Source organism: Dipodomys spectabilis, unplaced genomic scaffold (genome assembly GCF_019054845.1).
Source record: "Dipodomys spectabilis isolate Male_0828 unplaced genomic scaffold, ASM1905484v1 ptg000085l, whole genome shotgun sequence".
NCBI lineage: Eukaryota > Metazoa > Chordata > Mammalia > Rodentia > Heteromyidae > Dipodomys > Dipodomys spectabilis.
In genome coordinates this window covers 7,547,204-7,567,021 of record NW_024870762.1, presented here as the reverse complement: position 1 = coordinate 7,567,021, position 19,818 = coordinate 7,547,204, and the positions used below count along the sequence as shown (strand labels likewise).

Here is a 19,818-nt window from a genome sequence, read left to right as displayed (position 1 = left end):
TCACTGAAGGCCGGAGGTGATCTTGTCAGAATTGCTACTGAGGTAAGAATTAATGGTGTCCACTTAAATACAAGGTATTTCTATTTGTTGCTCCTTCCTATTCTCCATGTTGCTTTAACCCTTAAGTCTCACATGTTGGTCATTAGTTTGACTTCAACTGAAAAGTAAATGTGATATTCAAAAGGAGACCTTAAAACAATAAAAAAAGTAACTTTGAACTTGGGCTGAAGACATAGTAAGAAGAGGTAAATCTACATTTTAACTGAAACCTTTTCTAGATTTTTCATAATATAGAAATAGTTCAGTTGCCAGTAATAGAGTATTGTTTTGCATTTCCTTACTTCAGTGAATTTGAAGACGAAGGGGCTAAGTATATTTGAACATAATTTATCATCAATGATTTGAAGAGAAAACTGAGAACATAGAAAGTATCTGATATTAAGAACATATTTAATGGACAATTCATCGATGATTAAGCCAGGAGTATCATGTGGCAGTCATACAAAGTCCAAAAAGAAAAAGAGACTATCCAAAGGGGTAAGACCATAGACACTGGGTTCAGTCTACCTGTGGATTTATTATTACAGATGGCTGCCATTTTCTGATGATGTGAACTTGAGAGAGTGAATCAACTTTTATAAGTCTCAGTTTCCTCACTGATAAAATAACCTAAAAGCACTTTCTTTGTAGGATGGTTGTATGGAGGACTAAGTGACAATCTTAATATACAATATTTAGCATGATGCTTGATATATGGAAAATCGAAAAAATTCAGAATACACTGGCGTTATTGAATTTGAATGTTCTCTACTGAGATGGCTTCAGTATTAGTTTTATTCTTAGCACACATACCTTTCACATTTTGTTTTCATAGGAGACTTGCGCTATCTAGAATGTGTTTTTCCCTGTTGTCCTGTGCTGTCTGAGATAGCAGAAAACACTTACCAGAAGACAGAAAGATTAGAACCCATTGTTTTTCCATGAGGGGAGTATTCACAGTTGTCCTGCTTGTATGTAGTCCAAATGCACCCGTTTCCCATTAGGATGGAGGATTCTTTCCTTCACTAATAGTTCAGAAAAGGAACTGGTGAGGCAAGTTATTAGAGCCCTGAAAAGATAGATTAGCCACCACCAGTTTATACTGACATCATGATTCTCTTCAGTTGAATTAAACTTTAGAAGAAGTTTCTATTTAATATGGGTGTTGGAGGAAAACTAGATCTAGGACTCGTGGAGAAGTTGAATTAGTTTGGCTAAATGAGTTTCTAGTTTGATATTTGAAATCTTTTTATATTCTATTTATTCCTATTTGTAGAGTTTTGTCAGATTAAACTAGGAGGGCCCTGAGCTTGAGATGGACTATAAGAATCATTAACCGGTATTAGGGAAGTATTTATTACAACTGTAAAGGCTACTTTGTTCTTCTGGTTTGGACCCTGGGGGATTGGTGTCACACAGAGGTGATTAAGAGAATGTGTGATTATAGTCATAGGCTTAGCCAAATAGGAATTTTATAAAAACTTCCCTTAAGGCACTGGATTTCATCATCATTTCCCTTTTCTTTTTGGATTTCTTCAGGCAGAATTAATTTCAAAGAAATATTTATGTAAATATTATCTTTAAATATGAATTGAAAAATGTAATTACAATATAGACCTTGCCTGTAAAAATGATCACATTTAATACAAATTTGTTCCATGGGTAAAATATTAGAAAATTTGTGGTTTTTAAAAATCCAATTTCTGGAATCATTGTAATTGTTCATGAATGACACCGTCTTTGTTTTATTTTCAAACAATTAAAAAATTAGAGATGAACTCTCTTGTGTTTCCCCCTCAGTTTAAAGACTTACCAATAGGTTATGGCTACTATTGTACCCCTTCATTCTTCTCTTCCTCCTGCTTGACTCTCAGGGCAATCATGATCTTTAGTTTTGTCTTCCATTATACACCTGCTTTAGGAAATGAAATATATCCCAACACACATATATTTATAAAAATATCCAAATAACTTGTATTTTAAAGTGTATCTGTTTTTGAACTTATACAAAGGGTATCACCTTTTATTTATTTTGGGGGTACTTTCTGGGTGTACTGTTCCTTTTTAGCTCTGAGACTGGGACTCGAACTTGGTACTTGCTTTCCTGCATTGGCTAGTATTCTACAAACTGAGCCATACCTTCAACCCTTATTTATTTATTTATTTTTTTCCCCTTCCCCTCCCCAAATTATACCAACATCAAATACAGTGAAAACAGGGGTTATACCGTGGCCTCCAACACTTTTATACATTTTTTTGGGAAGACTTAGTCAATGTATTTGTGTAGTTATATATATATATATTATATATAATATATATATATATAATATATATATATTTTTGTCATCATGGGGCTTGAACTCTGGGCTTGGGCGCTGTCCTTGTGCTCTTCAGCTCAAGACAAGCGCTCTACTGCTTGAGCCACAGCACCACCTCCGGTTTTCTAGTGGTTTATTGGAGATAAGAGTCTCACGGACTTTCTTGCCTGGGCTAGCTTTGCACCTCAATCCTCAGATCTCAGCCTCCTGAGTAGCTAGGATTACAGGCGCCCAACTGATCTCTCTAGATATTGTTTTGACCAAAATATTTTTTTTAATTGTGAAAATAGTGTACAGAGGGGTTACAATTACATGAGCAAGATGATGAGTACATTTCTTATCAAGCATTGTTCTTTGTTTCCCCTTCCCATCCCATCCTCTCCCCCACCACTCAACCCTCCTCCCCCCCTGCCAAAGTTGTAAAGTTCGTTTTTGACATAATAACTTGTAGTTCTCATTGTTGCAATGGGTCCACCTGTATCCCTATTTAAACGATTTGTTTTTCCCTTCCCCTCCACAAATTATACTAACATCAAATACAGTGAAAGCAGGGTTTATACCGTGGGGGAGGAACATACAAAACAACAAAGAAATCATCTTATAAATGTGTTAGATCTATATCTGTATCTATATTTTTTTTGGTCAGTTGTGGGGCTTGAACTCTGGGCCTCGGCGCTGTCCCTCAGCTCTTCTGCTCAAGGCGAGCGCTCTACCACTTTAGCTACAGCACCACTTCCGGTTTTCTGGTGGTTTTATTAGAGATAGGAGTCCCCCGGTCTCTCCTACCCGGGCTGGCTTTGAACTGCAATCCTCAGATCTCAGCCTCCTGAGTAGCTAGGATTACAGGCGTGAGCCACCAGCGCCCGGCAGATCTATATATTTTTGAGTGAACACATTACCCTTATCTATCCACTTGTTGATGGGCTTTATGCAAATTATCATTGAGCTCATGTGAAGAGCGCTGAGACAATAATGTGTATGTCTCTTGGGACACATTAATAGTAAACTTAAGTCGATTTCTTCCAAAGTGTTGTTTTTATTTTTATCAGTTTGTCCTACTCTTGTTAAATAGATATAATCCCACTGGGATTTACATTTTCTCCAATATGTGTCTTTTAAATTATTGTAGGTAAATGAATGATTGCCAAGTAAAATGTTACATATACTATCTGATTGTGGCCTCATCCTTCATTTTCCTGATATCCAGTGGGATTGAATTTATCTTCTGTGTTATGTGCAATTTTCATTCTTTGAGTGAGCTATATTTTATGGTAGATGAAATAATTCTATTTGTCTATCATGTTTATTAGGTATCTTAAATCCATATTATCTTTTGTACTTTTCCTAGTTAGAGTATCTTTGTACTATTTTTACTTGTTTATGTGCCCTGACTTTTTTTTGTCAGTTGTTTGGCTTCTTACTGTAAAAATCTCTCTTTACCCAAGTGCTGATGACTCACACCTGCAATCCTAGCACTGCCGAAGGCTAAGCTATGAGGATGTTGGTTTAAAAGCCAGCCTGGGGAGAAGTCGAGCTGTGGCTTATGTGGCAGAATGCCAGCTTTCAGAGGTAAAGCTAAAATACAATATCTATGTCCTTGAGTTTGAGCCTAAGTCTAAACACAAAAACCCCATAACAACAATAACAACAAAAATACCAAGAAGGTATAAAACTGTACTTATAAACTGATATGTGGAAATGAAATGTCTTTGTAAAACTTCTTAAAGGTGGGATAGTGCTTGTCTAGCATGCTTGAAGCCCTGGGTTTGATTCCTCAGTATCACATTAACAGAAAAAGCCAGAAGTGATGCTGTGGCTCAAGTGGTAGAGAGCATAAAAAAGAAGCTCAGAGACAGTGCCCAGGCCCTTAGTTCAAGTCCTGGGACTGGTGAAAACAACAACAACCACCCCCCAAAACAAACCACCACCACAACAAAAAAACCAACTACTTAAAGGCAATAAAAAACATAACAAGACAAAAAACCCCCAAAATAAATTGTAATTTACCAATTCTATTACCCAAGAAATTTTCTATATTCTGCATAATTAATTACAATATAAAAATACTCAATAATTTATTCATTTAATAATTTAACAGATATGTTACATATACAATTTAGTCAAAAGGCAATTTAAACAGAGAAAATCCCAAATGAGTAAAATGTTCTATGTTGTGGAAAAGCTTACCTTTGCTCCCAAAGGTATGTATATGTATATATATACACATATATACACATATGTATATATATTTGTGTGTGTATATATATATATATGCCCTAAATAAAGTAAGAGAATACCACAACTGATATTTCACACTTTTAAAGGAGTTCAGAAAATAGGATGATGAGATATTTCAGATTTTATTTATTTATTTATTTATTTTTGTTTTTTTGTTTTTTTGGGTCCAGTCGTGGGGTCTGAACTCTGGGTCTGGGCACTGTCCCTCAGCTCTTCACCTCAAGGCTAGCGCTCTACCACTTGAGCCATAGAGCCACTTCCGGCTTTTTTTATTTTGCTTATGTGGTGCTGAAGAATTGAACCCAGGGCCTCAGGCATGCAAGGCAAGCGCTCTACCACTGAGCCACCTTCCCAGCCCCCGATATTTCAGATTTTAAAGAGGTGAGATTTTAAGTTGGCTAAGAAATGTGGTATATATGCACAATGGAATTCTGCTCATCCATCCATAAGAATGATTTAGTGCCACTTGTAAGGAAATGGAAAGACTTGAAAAATTATATTAAATGAAATAGGCCAGAGTCAGAGAAACATAGGTTGTGTGTTTTTCCTCATTAATGGTAGCTAGAATGTGCCTATAAATCTACAAGTAAACATACTTGATGGTAAAAGAAAAATACACTAGGGCATGACAAATTATACAGGTCTCCAGGCATTTATACACAGTGAGACCAAAGGAGGATATTCTTATGAGAGGAAGAAAAGGTGTAATAGCTTTGTGCATGTGATCATATAAAATTCAATCAACTTTAACAACTCATCAAAAATATCAAACACCATGATCAAACAAGATTCATTTCAGGGATGCAAAGCTGGTTCAATATACGTAAATCAATTAATATAATTAATCACATCAACAGGAACAAAGATAAGAACCACATGATTATCTCAATAGATCCAGAGAAAGCATTTGACAAGATCCAACACCCCTTTATGATGAAAGCTCTGGAAAAAACTAGGAATCCATGGAACATTCCTCAAAATAATAAAGGCACTGTATGACAAGCCTACAACCAGCATTATATTTAATGGAAAATAACCAAAGCCATTTCCTCTAAACACAGGAACAAGACAACTCTTATTCAACTTAGTATTAGAATGTCTAGCTAGGGCAGTAAGAAAAGATGCAAACATAAAGGGGATCCATGCCTAGCTAGGGCAGTAAGAAAAGATGCAAACATAAAGGGGATCCAAATTGGGAAAGATGAAGTAAAAACTCTCCCTCTTTGCAGATGACATGATCTTGTATTTAAAGAACCCCATGGACACCACTCCCAAGTTACTTGAGCTGATTGGAAACTTGGCAAAGTAGCTGGGTATAAAATTAACCCTCAGAAATCAATGGTTTTCCTGTATGCCAATAACGAGAAGAGAGCGGCTGAAATCAGGAAAATAACTCCATTCGTAATAGCCCCCCAAAAATAAAATAGCTAGGAGTTAACTAAAGAGGTGAAGGACCTCTATGATGAAAACTTTAAAAACCTGAAAAAGGAAATAAAAGCAGAACTAAGGAAGTGGATAAACCTCCCATGCTCCTGGATTGCTGTATTAACTTGGTAAAAATGGCAATACTGCCAAAGACTATATACAAATTCAATGCTATACTTGTCAATATCCCAACCTCATTCTTCATTGAAATAAGAAGAAGCAATCCAAAAACTCATATGGAACAATAAAAGACCCCTAACAGCAAAAACAATCCTTGGCAGAAAATACAGTGCTGGAGGAATATCAATTCCAAATGTCAAACTCTATTACAAAGCCATAGTAATCAAAACAGCTTGGTACTGGCACAAGAATGGACCTGAGGACCAATGGAATAGGACTGAAGACCCAGAAATGTACCCACAGACCTATAGCCACCCAATCTTTGACAAGGGAGCTAAAAAAATAGAATGGAAGAAAGACAGCCTTCTTAGGAAATGGTGCTGGAAAAATTGACTAAACACCTGTAGAAAACTAAAGCTAGATCTGTATATATATCACCCTGCACCAGAATCAACTCCAAATGAATCAAAGACCTCAAAATAAAAGCAGGCACCCTTGGGGGCTGGGAAGGTGGCTCAGTGGTAGAGCGCTTACCTTGCAAGCCTGAGGCCCTGGGTTTGATTCCTCAGCACCACATAAGCAAAAAGAAAAAAGCCGGAAGTGGCACTGTGGCTCAAGTGGTAGAGCGCTAGCCTTGAGCTGAAGAGCTGAGGGACAGCACCCAGACCCAGAGTTCAGGCCCCACAACCTGACCCCCCCCCAAAAAAAGCAGACACCCTGAAAAAATTACAGGAAGGAATTGGAAAAACTCTAGGGCTCCTTAGGCCAAAATTTTCTTAATAAAGACCCAGAAACACAACAAATCAAAGAAAGGTTGGGCAAATGGGATTGCATGAAACTGCAGAGCTTCTGCATGGCAAAGGATATAGCTAGCAAGATCAATAGAAAGCCCACAAACTGGGAGAAGATCTTCACTAGCCATACAACGGACAAGGGCCTTATATCTGAAATATATTTAGAACTCAAAAAATTAAATCCTCCAACAACAAATCCTCAGAGAAACAACTGCCTGATAACTAAGTGGTCTAAAGGTTTAAAGAGATTTCTCTGAAGGGGAAATAATGGCCAATAGACACCTGAAGAAATGCTCAAATTCTCTAGCCATAAAAGAAATGCAAATGAAGACATGGAGCTATTTCAAAATGAACTCCTTTTGTCTTGTTTATTTATCTGTTCTTGGAAGGGTAAGGGGGACAGAGAAATGGAGGGACAAAGAGTGAACAATGCAGCAGTAGCACTCGCTAGACACTATATTGAAAGTGAACTATATCATTTGTGGGTGGGAATGGGAGGGAAAAACTGGCAGAAAGCAAGGGAAGGGATGACATTGTCCAAAAAGAAACATACTTTTGTGGGTATCATTGTTGCAACGGGTCATCTTGTGTCCTTGTTCAGCATTTTGTTATTTCCCTTCCCCTCCTCGAATTGGACAAATTGTATATACAAGGTGCAGGGTACCAATATCAAGTACAGTGATAACAACTTGGGGGATGGGTGGGGAGGAGTGAGGGAGGTGGGGGAGAGAAGGGATAGTGGGAAAACAACAAAGGAGGGAGTAACAATTCTCCACAAGAAACGTACTCGTTAACTTACTCATGTAACTGTATCCCCTTTTGTACAGCATCTTTACAATAAAATAAGAAACTTACCCTTTATCTGACTTACGTAACTATAATACTTCTGTACATCACCTTTATAATAATAAAAAAGAATGGGAAAAAAGAAGTTACACTTTGTAGATCTATGGTTCTTTACCTACCATATTTTGTAGTTATGTATTTGACAGTGGTGCTTGACTAGTTTTTGCTTTTGATGTCTAGGAGTTGATTATTATCATGGATCTCGACCTGCCTCACATTTCCTGGTACTTCTCATTTATTAAAAGTTTAATAAAATCTTGGTAAATTGTTGATAAATTAAGATAATTGGTGTAGCTTCTATTGTGGAAGGCTATTATTTCTTTAGTTTCCCTACACTCTGGTAGGAGATTTGCATTTGCTTCACACTTTTGAGGAACATTTGTCCATTCCCAGTACTCTGTTCAGAGCACTCTTTACATCTTTGTTTCTTAAAGTATAGATCAGAGGGTTCAGGCTGGGTGTGACAATTGTGTAAAAGAGAGTGAAGAACTTCCCTTCATCTTGGGACATGGTTTTCTGTGGCCTCATGTACATGTAAATGAGTGTCCCATAGAACAGAGTCACTACTGTGAGGTGGGAGCCACAGGTGTTCAGGACCTTTCTCCACCTGCTGGCTGACTTGATCCTCATTACAGCTTGAGTGATGACTCCGTAGGAGATGAGAATCAGTGACAGAGGTACTAGAAGAAATATAACTCCAAGAGTAAGGACGGCAATCTCAATGACTCTCGAGTAGACACAAGCCATCTTGACCAACGCTGGCATCTCACAAAAAAAATTATCTACTAGGCGGTTGCCACATCTTGGCAACTTCAATGTCAAGGAGCAAAGAATTAAGGCACTTCCCAAACCCCCCAACCAGGAGATCAGCACCATCCTGTGGCAAAGCCCAGGGTGCATGATGACCATGTAGTGCAGAGGCTGGCACACAGCAGCATAGCGGTCATAGGCCATCACAGCCAAGAGAAGACATTCTGTGGCTCCCAGGTCAAGGGCAAAGAAGAACTGGAGTGCACAGCCTCCGTATGAGATAGATTTTGTTGGGCCCCACAGATTTACCAGCATCTGGGGGATGATGCTAGTGGTATAACATAGGTCCACAGCAGACAAATTAGACAAGAAGAAATACATGGGAGTGTGGAGCTGGGAGTCTAGATAAGACACCAGGATGATGGCTGTGTTTCCTACCAGAGTCACCAGATAGAAGATGAAGACAGCCACGGAGATGATGCGCTCCAGGTGAGGTCGATCAGAAAACCCCAGAAGGATGAAGTCTGTTCTGGAACTTCCATTGGTTGTTTCCATGGCCCTTTATGATATGCTAGGAGATAATGTCATGGTTACCAAACGTGGTATCAGTCTGCTTTGGAACTGTGTGGCTCTCAATTTTTTCAGTTTTATTTTCTATCTAGAGCATCTCTGCTAGGTGTTCAGAGCTTACAGTTTCTCTGTATTTACTCATGTCTAAAGAAGTCCTAAAACATTATCCTAAACCCGAGTGTCAACTAAATCATTGAGAAGAATTAGTATGCTTTGTTACTCAAAGGTTGTACATTAATTTTTTTCTTTCTGTGAGGCTCCTAGCACTTGAACTCAGGTCTTGGGTGCTGTCCCTGAGCTTGCTTGCTTATATATGTCTTTCTTTCTTTGTTTATTTATTTATTTATTCAAGGCTAGTAGTCTAACCACTTGAGCCACAGCTCTACTTTTGGCTTTTTGGTGGTTAATTGGAGAAAAGAGTCTCATGGACTTTCCTGACCAAGCTGTCTTTGAATTGTCATGTTCAGATCTCAGCCTCCTGAGTGGCTAGGTTTTCAGGTGTGAGCCACCTGTACCTGGTTGGGTGTAGGGAGGCATTTTGATCCTGTGATAAGATCAATTATATATTTTAAAATGAGTACACCTGGTAACAATTATTGTTAGACCCTGTTTACTTGACCCCATCTTTCAAGTTACCAGGAAGGCATTTAATAAAAACAAAATAGTTAATTAAATAAACTCTTGAGTTGTTTGTCTTTATGGAGCTGAGTAATTATATGAGTACATCTTTTTGTTGTTTTGGATTCTTTTCTTTTAAAATAACATTTTGACTCTAAAAATATGTGTATACACATATGTATGGTAAAATTTTACCAAAAATCACTTCCCCTGAGTGAGTGTATTATATAATTAAATAGTTTGAAACAATCACTGAATTAGTTTCATATTTTTTTCTGCCAAGTTTGTATCCATGAACTTCAGACCTCAGGGTATTTTCATATTTTCTTGGGGGCATGTACTAAAAAACTGTCATTTGTGGCAATCTGTAGTAAAATAAGTGCTCTCAAGAACGCATTGTTGTATAAACTTTAGTTAGAATCGGAAAATAGGTAGTCATAAATAAACATATTAGCAAGTTGGAAAGAGTTTTCTTATCATAAAAGCGTGAACTTTACTAAGGAGAATTGAGTGTTGATGTAGTGTTTTCTAAGTCCAGAAGTGTCTCCAATCCCAGTCCACTGCTTAGAAGCTAGGTGTTTTCAGGTAATAATTCCATCAAAATGTGAAGTGAATCCAATAGCATTCCTTTATTCAATGGGAGATTGAGAACAATAATATTTGTTAAAGCACTTGAAACTGTTCTGTTCATACTTAATTCTAAAAATGTCCCGCAGAAGGGCCTCGGAAAGTGGCTCAGTAGTTGAGTTGTTGCCTTGCATGCATGAGGCCCTGGGTTCGATTCCTTAGCACCACGTAAGCAGAAATAGCCAAAAGTGGCACTGTGGCTCAAAGGCAGAGCGTTAGCCTCGAGCTGAAGAGCTGAATGATAGTGCCCAGGCCCAGAGTTCAGGCCCCACGAATGACACACACACACACACACACACACACACACACACACACACACACACCCATCCCCCAAAACTCTGCTCTCTCCCATTCATCATTATTCTCTATGTTTCTTGTTTTCTTCAGGTTTTACACAAATAAATTCACAAATAAATACAACTATCAAATACTTCTTTTTTCCTGGTAACTAGCATTGAACTCAGGGCTACTTACTTGTTGAAAGCATGCTCTACCAGTTGATTCATACCTCCAGTCTCTTTTTTTGTGGATTTAGAAATGGATCTCCTTGGCTTTTATCACTGGATTGGCTTCAAACCATGGCCTTCAAGATTCCAGTCTCCTGGCAGGATTATAGGCCTTGGCCACAAACACTTGGATTTGGCCTTTGAGTTCAAGCTTCATACCTCTGCCTATAAATAATTATGATTACATGTGTGAGCTACTGCATTTTAGTTTTGAGGTCTAAAACCTACAAGCATGATTAATACACAAAATATGCATAAGCAGAGTGCAATATTCAGATTCTGATAAACTCAGGGTCAGGAAATGATTTGAGTTCTCCAAAGTCTTTGATTTTAAATACCCATAAGTTTCTGTGATCTCTTAGAGTGTTCAGAATTAAAAAGCCATACATTTTAAAGCTGAAATGGGCCTCAGAAGCCATGACTACAGACCTCTGTCCTAAATAGAAGATTTTCCCCTGGAACATTCATATAACATCTATCTATCTATCTATCTATCTATCTATCTATCTATCTATCTATCTATCTATCTATCTATCTATCTATCTATCTATCTATCTATCTATCTATCTATCTATCTATCTATCTATCTATCTTTGTTATAGTCCTGAGGCTTTAAGTCAGGGCTTAGGAACTGCTCCTGAGCTTTATTGTTGAAGGTTAGCACTCTACTACTTTAAGCCCAGCTCCACTTCTAGTTTTTTTTTTTTTTTTGATAGTTGATTGGAGTGAAAAATCTCAAAGACTTTCTTGTCCAGTCTGGCTTTGAACCACTATCCTCTGATCTCATCCTCCTGAGTTGCTAGAATTACAGGTGGGAGCCTATACAGGAGCCGGACATCTGACTTCATATAACATTTATTTTCATAACATCGGTGTCAGGGAAGCCACTTGTACGTGAAGAGGCCTCTTTCCTCAATCAATGTCTCATACACTTCCACTGAGTTTAAAAAGTTTCTTTTGGCAACATCCTGACACTGATTCTCTCTATTCCAAAAATAAAGCACAGGCATATTTAATTCAATTCAACATGGCTCTATAATAAACAGATTTAGTTATATATATTTATTTGTTCCATTATATCTCTATATACATCTATCTGTCTATAGATCTATCTATCTATCTATCTATCTATCTATCTATCTATCTATCTATCTATCTATCTATCTATCATCTACCTACCTATCTATAGGCATACCTAGGAGGTAATAATAAAGGTTTGGTGAGTTTGGGTGAATTATCTTATAACTATTGTCAGAGTCCAGAAATAGCACATTGTTAACCACACCAGGGGCTTTCTTTGTGCAGAATCCCAGTTATGACTCTCCCCTGTTCCTGGTGTGTCCTGATGGGTACCAGAAATCATTTCTTTGCATTTTATTAACTGCCTGCATGTGCATCCACCAATATTGTGAACTTTTAATTAAAGGTGGCATATATCTCTTGAATCTCTTTTAATGAAATCCATTATCAAATATACTGTTAGATTTTTCTTTGATTTTTCTTTCCTGACCAAGCACATGATGAAGTGTTTCTAATGCTATCCTGTTTCCAACTGCTGGACTTTTTCGGTGTTTTGTCACTGGATGCACCTGGGTTATGTAGAATCTCAAATTCTTGAGCTCAAAGGGGAGCACAAAGTTCTCTATTTGCATCTCTACCGAGATAACTGTGAACCCCAAGGGTGTACATGTGCTTTGTAGGTGGTTTTTACATGTGAGTTGTTTTTAGCAACTAGCAAATAAGAGTAGCTCTGTATAAACTTGGGATCACTGAAGGCCCAAGATGATCTTGTTAGAATTGCTACTGAGGTAGGAATTGAATGCTGTCCACTTAAATACAAGACGTTTCATTTTGTTGCTTCTTCCTGTTCACTGCATTGGTCTGACCATTAAGCCTCACATGTTGGACATTAGTTTAACTTCAACTGAAAAGTAGATGTGATATTCAGAATAAGACTATGCCATATATAGATGGCATTACCAAAAAGAAATGAGTATATTTTCACTGAAACCCCATTTTCTTTTTTTTTCATAGTAGGGAAATAGTTCAGTTGTCAAATTTGCATAATTTTGCATTTTCTTACTTCAATTTCTTTGAAGATAAATGAGCCACATATATTTAAATATAATTTGGTGTCCATCAATAATATGAAGAGAAAACTGAGAAATTAAGTGTCTGAATATTAAGAACCTATTTCATAGATGGTTTCTTTCTTTCTTTCTCTCTCTCTCTCTCTCTCTTTCTTCCTTCTTCCTTTCTTTTTTGGACTGGGGATCAAACCCAGGACATTGCACTTGCTAGACAAGTGCTTTGCCTCTAAGCTATATCCCAGGCCTAATGGGTGACTTTTTGATGACTAAGGAAGTATTGTCATGTCCAAAAAGAAAAAGAGAATAAAGGGTTAAAACCATAGACACTGGATATAGTTTACCTGTGTAGTTTTTACCAATTTTTGTTGGTGTGAACTTGAGTGAGCTAATCAACTTTTATAAGTCTCAGTTTCTTTGTTGATAGAACAGTAGGATGATTGTGTCATGATGCTTGATACATGGAATATTTAGAAAATTCAAATGATCTTAATTGCTGTTGTTGAATTTGAATCCTCTCTGTTGAGATGGCTTTAATATCAGTACTATTCCTAGCTCATAAACTTTTTACATCATTGCTTTCATGGATAGTAAGACCAGTACTGTCTAGGATATGTTTCTATCCCTTGCCCCTTTCTGTTTGCGACAGCAGAGAATACTTACCAGATGTCTGAAAAGTTAGACTCCATTATTTTTCTATGAAGGGAGAATTTGTAGTTGTTTTTCTTGTACGTAGTCCAAACACACCCATTTCCCATTAGGATGGAGGATTCTTCATCAATAGCTCAGAAAAGGAAGTTGTGGGGCAAGGTGCTAAAGTTTTGAGAAAATTAGATTAGTCATTACCAGTCTTTTTATACTGATGCCATGATCTTATTCAACTGAATTTAACTTTAGAAGATGTTCCTATTTAATTTGGATATTGGAGATAAAGTAGATGCAGGACTGGCAAAAAAGCTGATGAATTAGTTTTGGCTAAGTACATTTCTAGGTTGATAGGTGAAGTCTTCTATTGGATCTTCTTCTTATTCATATTTCAAGTAGAGTGTTGCTGAATGAAACAAGGAGGGCAAGGTGTCTTGGGTTAGATTCCAGGAATCATGAATGCGTGGTATGGAAGTATTTATGCACAACTCTCAAGGCTACTGCATTGGTGTGGTGGAGATCTTGTGGGAATTGAGTCCCCACAAAGTGATTAAGGAAAGCTATTTATAATCAGAGGCAAATCCAAATAGGAACTTTATAAAAAAAATCCCCTAAGACATTGATTTCATCATTGCTTTTCTTTCTTTATTTCTTCAACTAAATTAATTTTAGGGATGTTTAATTAGGTATTATATGACTTAAGTTGAAAAATAATGTAAAAATGTCAACATATGTGTAAGAATTAATTCATTTAATTGGCATTTCTTCTTTTATTTTTTTTTTGGGGGGGGGGGTTGGTTGTGGGGTTTGAACTGTGGGCCTGAGTGCTGTCCCTGATCTGTTCAGCACAAGGCTAGCACTCAACCACTTGAGTCACAGAGCCACTTCCGGTTTTCTGGTGGTTAATTAGAGATAAGAGTCTCAGGGACTTTCTTGTCTGGTCTGGCTTTGAACTGTGATCCTCAGATCTCAGCCTCCTTAGCTAGGATTACAGGCATGAGCCATCAGTGCCTGGCTTCCTAATTATTTTTATTTTTTTAATTTTTTTTTTGGGTCCAGTCATGGGGCCTGAACTCTGGGCCTGGGCGCTGTCCCTCAGCTCTTCAGCTCAAGGCTAGCATTCTGCCACTTGAGCCATAGCGCCACTTCCAGCTTTTTTTCTTTTTGCTTATGTGGTGCTGAGGAATTGAACCCAGGGCCTCATGCATGCAAGGCAAGCGCTCTACCACTGAGCCACCTTCCCAGCCCCCCTAATTATTTTTAAAAGTCAACTTGTCTTACTCTTGTTACATATAAATGATGTTATGGAAACCCACATTTTCTCCCATGTAACTATTTATTGTATTATGGGCTTTTAAGTAATTGCCAAGTAAAATGGTGCAGATATTATCCAACTGTGGCCTTGTCTCTCATTTTCCTGATATCCAATGTGATTGAATTTATCTTCATACAGTTATTGTTATAGACAATATTCATTCTTTGAATCAAATATTTCTTTTTTCCTTTCCTTTTTTTTTTTTTTGGGTCCGGTGGTGGGGCCTGAACTCTGGGCTTGGGTGCTGTCCCTCAGCTCTTCAGCTCAAGACTAGCGCTCTACCACTTGAACCACAGCGCCACTTCCGGCTTTTTTCATTTTGCTTATATGGTGCTGAGGAATCGAACCCAGGGCCTCAGGCATGCACAGCACGCACTCTACCACTGAGCCAACTTCCCAGCCCCTCAAATATTTCTTGGCAGATGAAATAATTCTATGTGCCCACTGTATTTATATTTTGACTATCTCAACTCCATATTATATTGTTTTGTACTTTTCCTCCTTATGGGTATTGTGCTATGTTTAGTTCTCTGTGGGGTAATATGCCTGGAAAATATTCTTTTTCTGCTTGTTGTTTGGCTTTTTGCTTTAAATACCTTTCTTGCTGATCAGAAATCTTTCATTTTATTATTGGAGAACTTATTTTCTTCAGTGGTTTCTTTAAGAAATCCATGTCCCAACTGCAAGAGATTTTGATTTATATGTATTTTAAACGTGATAAAGTTCTATTCTTGATCTATTTAGTATTAATTTATGTACATAGTAGAGAGCTGGGATCCAAATTCATCTTTTCCTGCCGATAGCCAAATCACAATACAAATTCTGGAAATATTTTTCTTTCCCCAGAAATATCATATTCTCTCATGTACCAACACTCTGTGTGTATTTGTGTGTTTGTGTATGCTGTGTGCTTTGCTTTGCTCTCCTCCCATGCTCTCTTTTTCTGCAGTACAGCCCACGACAATTATTTGTACTATGACTCTCAATAGGTAGAAAGGCAGGAGAGTCCTCTTTAATAATCCTAAGTACCTTGACATTGTTAACCCTTTGCTATTCATGTTGGTGACTTCATCAAAAGCACTATCAATAGTTGATTTAAGATGTCTCAAATGCATAGATTTTTTGAGGGGGATTATTAACTTTTCATGTACAGAATACTACCCTACAAGGTAAGATATGGTTTCATTTATTTATTTTATTTTATTTTTTGCCAGTCCTGGGGCTTGAACTCAGGGCACTAACCCCAAGTTTCTTTTGCTCAAGGCTAGCACTCTACCATTTGAGCCACAGCATCACTTCCAGCTTTTTCTGTTTATGTGGTTTGATGAATCAAGCCTAGGGCTTCATGCATAATGCTAGGCAAGTACTGTACTACTAAGCCACACTTCCAGCTCTAGCTTCATTTATTGAGACCTTCTCTAATGAGTCTTAGTAAAATGTTATAATTTTCTATAGACAAGGGTTGACATAGTTTGCAAGATATGTTCCTTGTTGAAATGTCATACCATGGGCACTGCAGAGGGAAGCAAGCCTTCACTTGCTTAAAGGTTTGACAGGTAGAGAGCCATTGAATTCCAACCTCAGCCCTGCTAAATTCCTCCCTTCTTCCCTTCCTATTTCTCCCCTCCCTCCCTTCCTCCCTCCTTCCCTTTCTTCTTTTCTTCCTTCCTTCCTTCCTCCCTTCTTTCTTCCCTCCCTCCCTCCAACCCTTCCTCCCTCCCTCCCTCCAACCCTTCTTCCCTCCCTCCCTCCCTCCCTCCCTTCCTTCCTTCTTTCTTCTTCCTTTCTTATTTCTTTTTCTCTCTTTTTACTTTCTCTCTTTTTCTTTCTCCCTTCTCTTCTCTATTCTCTTTCCTTAGAGAGTGTGTCTGTGTTGGGGAGGAGGGTCCTAGGGCTTAAACTCAGGGCCTGGGCACTATCTCTGAACTTTTTTGCTCAAAGCTAGCACTCTACCACTTAAGTTATAGCTTCACTTGTGGTATTTTGGTTGTTAGTTGAAAATAAGAGTCTCATGGACTTTCCTGTCAAGACTGGCTTCAAATTTCAGTCCTTCGATCTCAGCCTCCTGAGTAGTCGTGAAATGAGCCACGGTGCTGAACTAAATGTCTGTTTTTGCTAATTAAGGCTATTAATCTTTTCACTTTTACCTTGTAAGATTAACATCACTGAAGTGCTATTGAATATGTACATTAATTTGTAAAGATTACTACCCTGAGATGTAAGCTACAGCTTCATTTCTTGTGGTCTTCCCTAATGTGTTTTAGTAAAATGTTATAATTTTCCATTGACATGGGTTGCACATATTTTCCAAGGTATTTTCCTACTAGAAATGCCATAGCAAGGGAACTGCAGAGGGGAGGCAGTTGAGTAAAAGAAAGAGTATCACAAAAACAAAGTGTGAGGGCTGGGAAGTTGGCTCCATGGTATAGTGCTTGCCTTGCATGCATGAGGCCCTGGGTTTGATTCCTCAGCACTACATAAGCAGACAATGCTGGAAGTGATGCTATGGCTCAAGTGGTAGTGCTAGGCTTGAGCTGAAGAGCTGAGGGACAGCGCCCAGGCCCAGAGTTCAGTCCCCATGGCTGACAAACAAACAAACAAAAAATAAAGTGTGAGAAAGATATGGTATTAAGAGAAAAACATTTTATACCGACTTCACTTATTTCCTTTCTACTTCATGCTAGGGATCAAAAGGGTGCTTTCTGGACTCCTCTTCATCTGTAATCTGACCTCTAGGGCATTTTGCTAAAACCTTTGTGCTATTAATTTCTACCTATTCCCACATATATCAGGAAGTAAAATAATTAAGACCCTTCAAACCATGTTCATTTCCTGTTCAGACAGACTTAAACTTCCTATTCTCGTCAACATTGTCACAGAACATTAGCTAGGTCAAAAATCATCTATAGTGCTCACTTAGAAAATGTGGATTGCTGGTCTATGCTCTGTTGTGGCATGGGGCCCAAGAATCTGCTTTTCTAACTTTTTTTCTAAGTTATTTGGTGATGCTGTTGATGCTTTTGGTCCAGGGATAAAACTTGCCTCCAGGATAAAGTACCAAGAGAGTCTGGAGTGGTTCTGATAGTGAATTTGTTGTGCCTCCATCTTTCTGTTCTCTCTCCTTCCTCAGGGTTTTGTTACCATTTGCATCGTCAAAGCTAGAGAGAGAAAGAAGGTTCCTATTACAGAAGATGTATCAGGAGTGGTACCCAGTGCCTCCTTGGCATTGTTAATGGAATCAGACTAAGCTATGCATTTGCAACATGGCAGCTGTATGTCTAGTTCAGATTGGAGGCAGCAACTGGTGCATAGTCTCCTGTGTAATGGTTACTCAGGCAAGGTCTTATGGGTGGAGGAGAGTGTCATGTTGCTTAATGTGTCTCTGGAATATTTTAGACCAGTGTCTAAAATAATTCTATGTGAACATGGATGTCCATGTAAGATTTCTTAATCCAATTTGCAGATTTGCTACTGTATTTACATTTCATAGTTGTATAACTTTCTGAGATGCATGGTTGTGAAGCTTTTCATTTATATCTCCATTTTATTTGCATGTCTATACCTCTTTCTTTCTAGTGTTGTTTATGTATCATGATGACTGTTATTCCTAGTAAAATTATGGTAAATGGTTCTGATAGTAAAGGACATTTTTTTTTCACATGTATATGTGTATTCCTCCCCAACCCAACTCATGACTGTTGAACAGTTTTTAACTTCAATATTCTCTTCAGAGCGCTCTTTACTTCCTTGTTTCTTAAAGTATAGATCAGAGGGTTCAGGCTGGGTGTGATGATTGTGTAAAAGAGAGTTAAGAACTTCCCTTCATCTTGGGACTTGGTTTTCTGTGGCCTCATGTACATATAAATGGCCGTCCCATAAAACAGAGTCACTACTGTGAGGTGGGAGCCACAGGTGTTCAGGACCTTTCTCCACCTGCTGGCTGACTTGATCCTCATTACAGCTTGAGTGATGACTCCGTAGGAGATGAGAATCAGTGACAGAGGTACTAGAAGTAATATAACTCCAAGAGTAAAGACGACAACCTCAATGACTCTTGAATAGACACAAGCCATCTTGATTAATGCTGGCATCTCACAGAAAAAATTATCTACTAGGCGGTGGCCACATCTTGGCAACTTCAATGTCAAGGAGCAAAGAATTAGGGCACTTCCCAAACCCCCCAACCAGGAGATCAGCACCATCCTGTGGCAAAGCCCAGGGTGCATGATGACCATGTAGTGCAGAGGCTGGCACACAGCAGCATAGCGGTCATAGGCCATCACAGCCAAGAGAAGACATTCTGTGGCTCCCAGGTCAAGGGCGAAGAAGAACTGGAGTGCACAGCCTCCGTATGAGATAGATTTTGTTGGGCCCCACAGATTTACCAGCATCTGGGGGATGATGCTAGTGGTATAACAGAGGTCCACAGCAGACAAATTAGACAAGAAGAAATACATGGGGGTGTGGAGCTGGGAGTCTAGATAAGACACCAGGATGATGGCTGTGTTTCCTACCAGAGTCACCAGATAGAAGATGAAGACAGCCACGGAGATGATGCGCTCCAGGTGAGGTCGATCAGAAAACCCCAGAAGGATGAAGTCTGTTCTGGAACTTCCATTGGTTGTTTCCATGGCCCTTTATGGTAGGCTAGGAGATAATGTCATGGTTACCAAACATGGTGTCAGTCTGCCTTAGAACTGTGTGGTGCTGACATTGTCAGGACTATGCCAAACTCACTATTTGCATATGTTTTCTGAGTCATCTCTTTTAGGAACATTTGTTTGGTGTTCAGTGCTTATAGTGTCTCTGTGTCTACTCATATCCAAAGTGGCTCTAAAATATGATGGTAAACTCATTCAGAGTATATTATGAATCATTGAGAAGGGTTAATATGAGTTGTCACCCATGGTTCTGTACTTT

At 38.4% G+C, this 19,818-nt stretch overlaps 2 protein-coding genes across 2 annotated transcripts; both read right to left on the bottom strand.

The window, feature by feature from the left end:
* Positions 1-8,140: 8,140 nt before the first annotated feature.
* LOC122111456 (olfactory receptor 2W1-like) lies at positions 8,141-9,085 on the bottom strand. The gene has a single exon (XM_042684297.1). It carries the CDS (start codon positions 9,083-9,085, stop codon positions 8,141-8,143), a length of 945 nt encoding a protein of 314 aa, XP_042540231.1.
* Positions 9,086-18,587: 9,502 nt separating this feature from the next.
* LOC122111227 (putative olfactory receptor 2W6) lies at positions 18,588-19,529 on the bottom strand. The gene has a single exon (XM_042683952.1). It carries the CDS (start codon positions 19,527-19,529, stop codon positions 18,588-18,590), a length of 942 nt encoding a protein of 313 aa, XP_042539886.1.
* Between the last annotated feature and the right edge of the window lie 289 nt (positions 19,530-19,818).

Bases quoted from the DNA above. Each gene is read 5' to 3' on its own strand.
- LOC122111456 (XM_042684297.1), bottom strand. From the start codon at position 9,085: ATGGAAACAACCAATGGAAGTTCCAGAACAGACTTCATCCTTCTGGGG.
- LOC122111227 (XM_042683952.1), bottom strand. From the start codon at position 19,529: ATGGAAACAACCAATGGAAGTTCCAGAACAGACTTCATCCTTCTGGGG.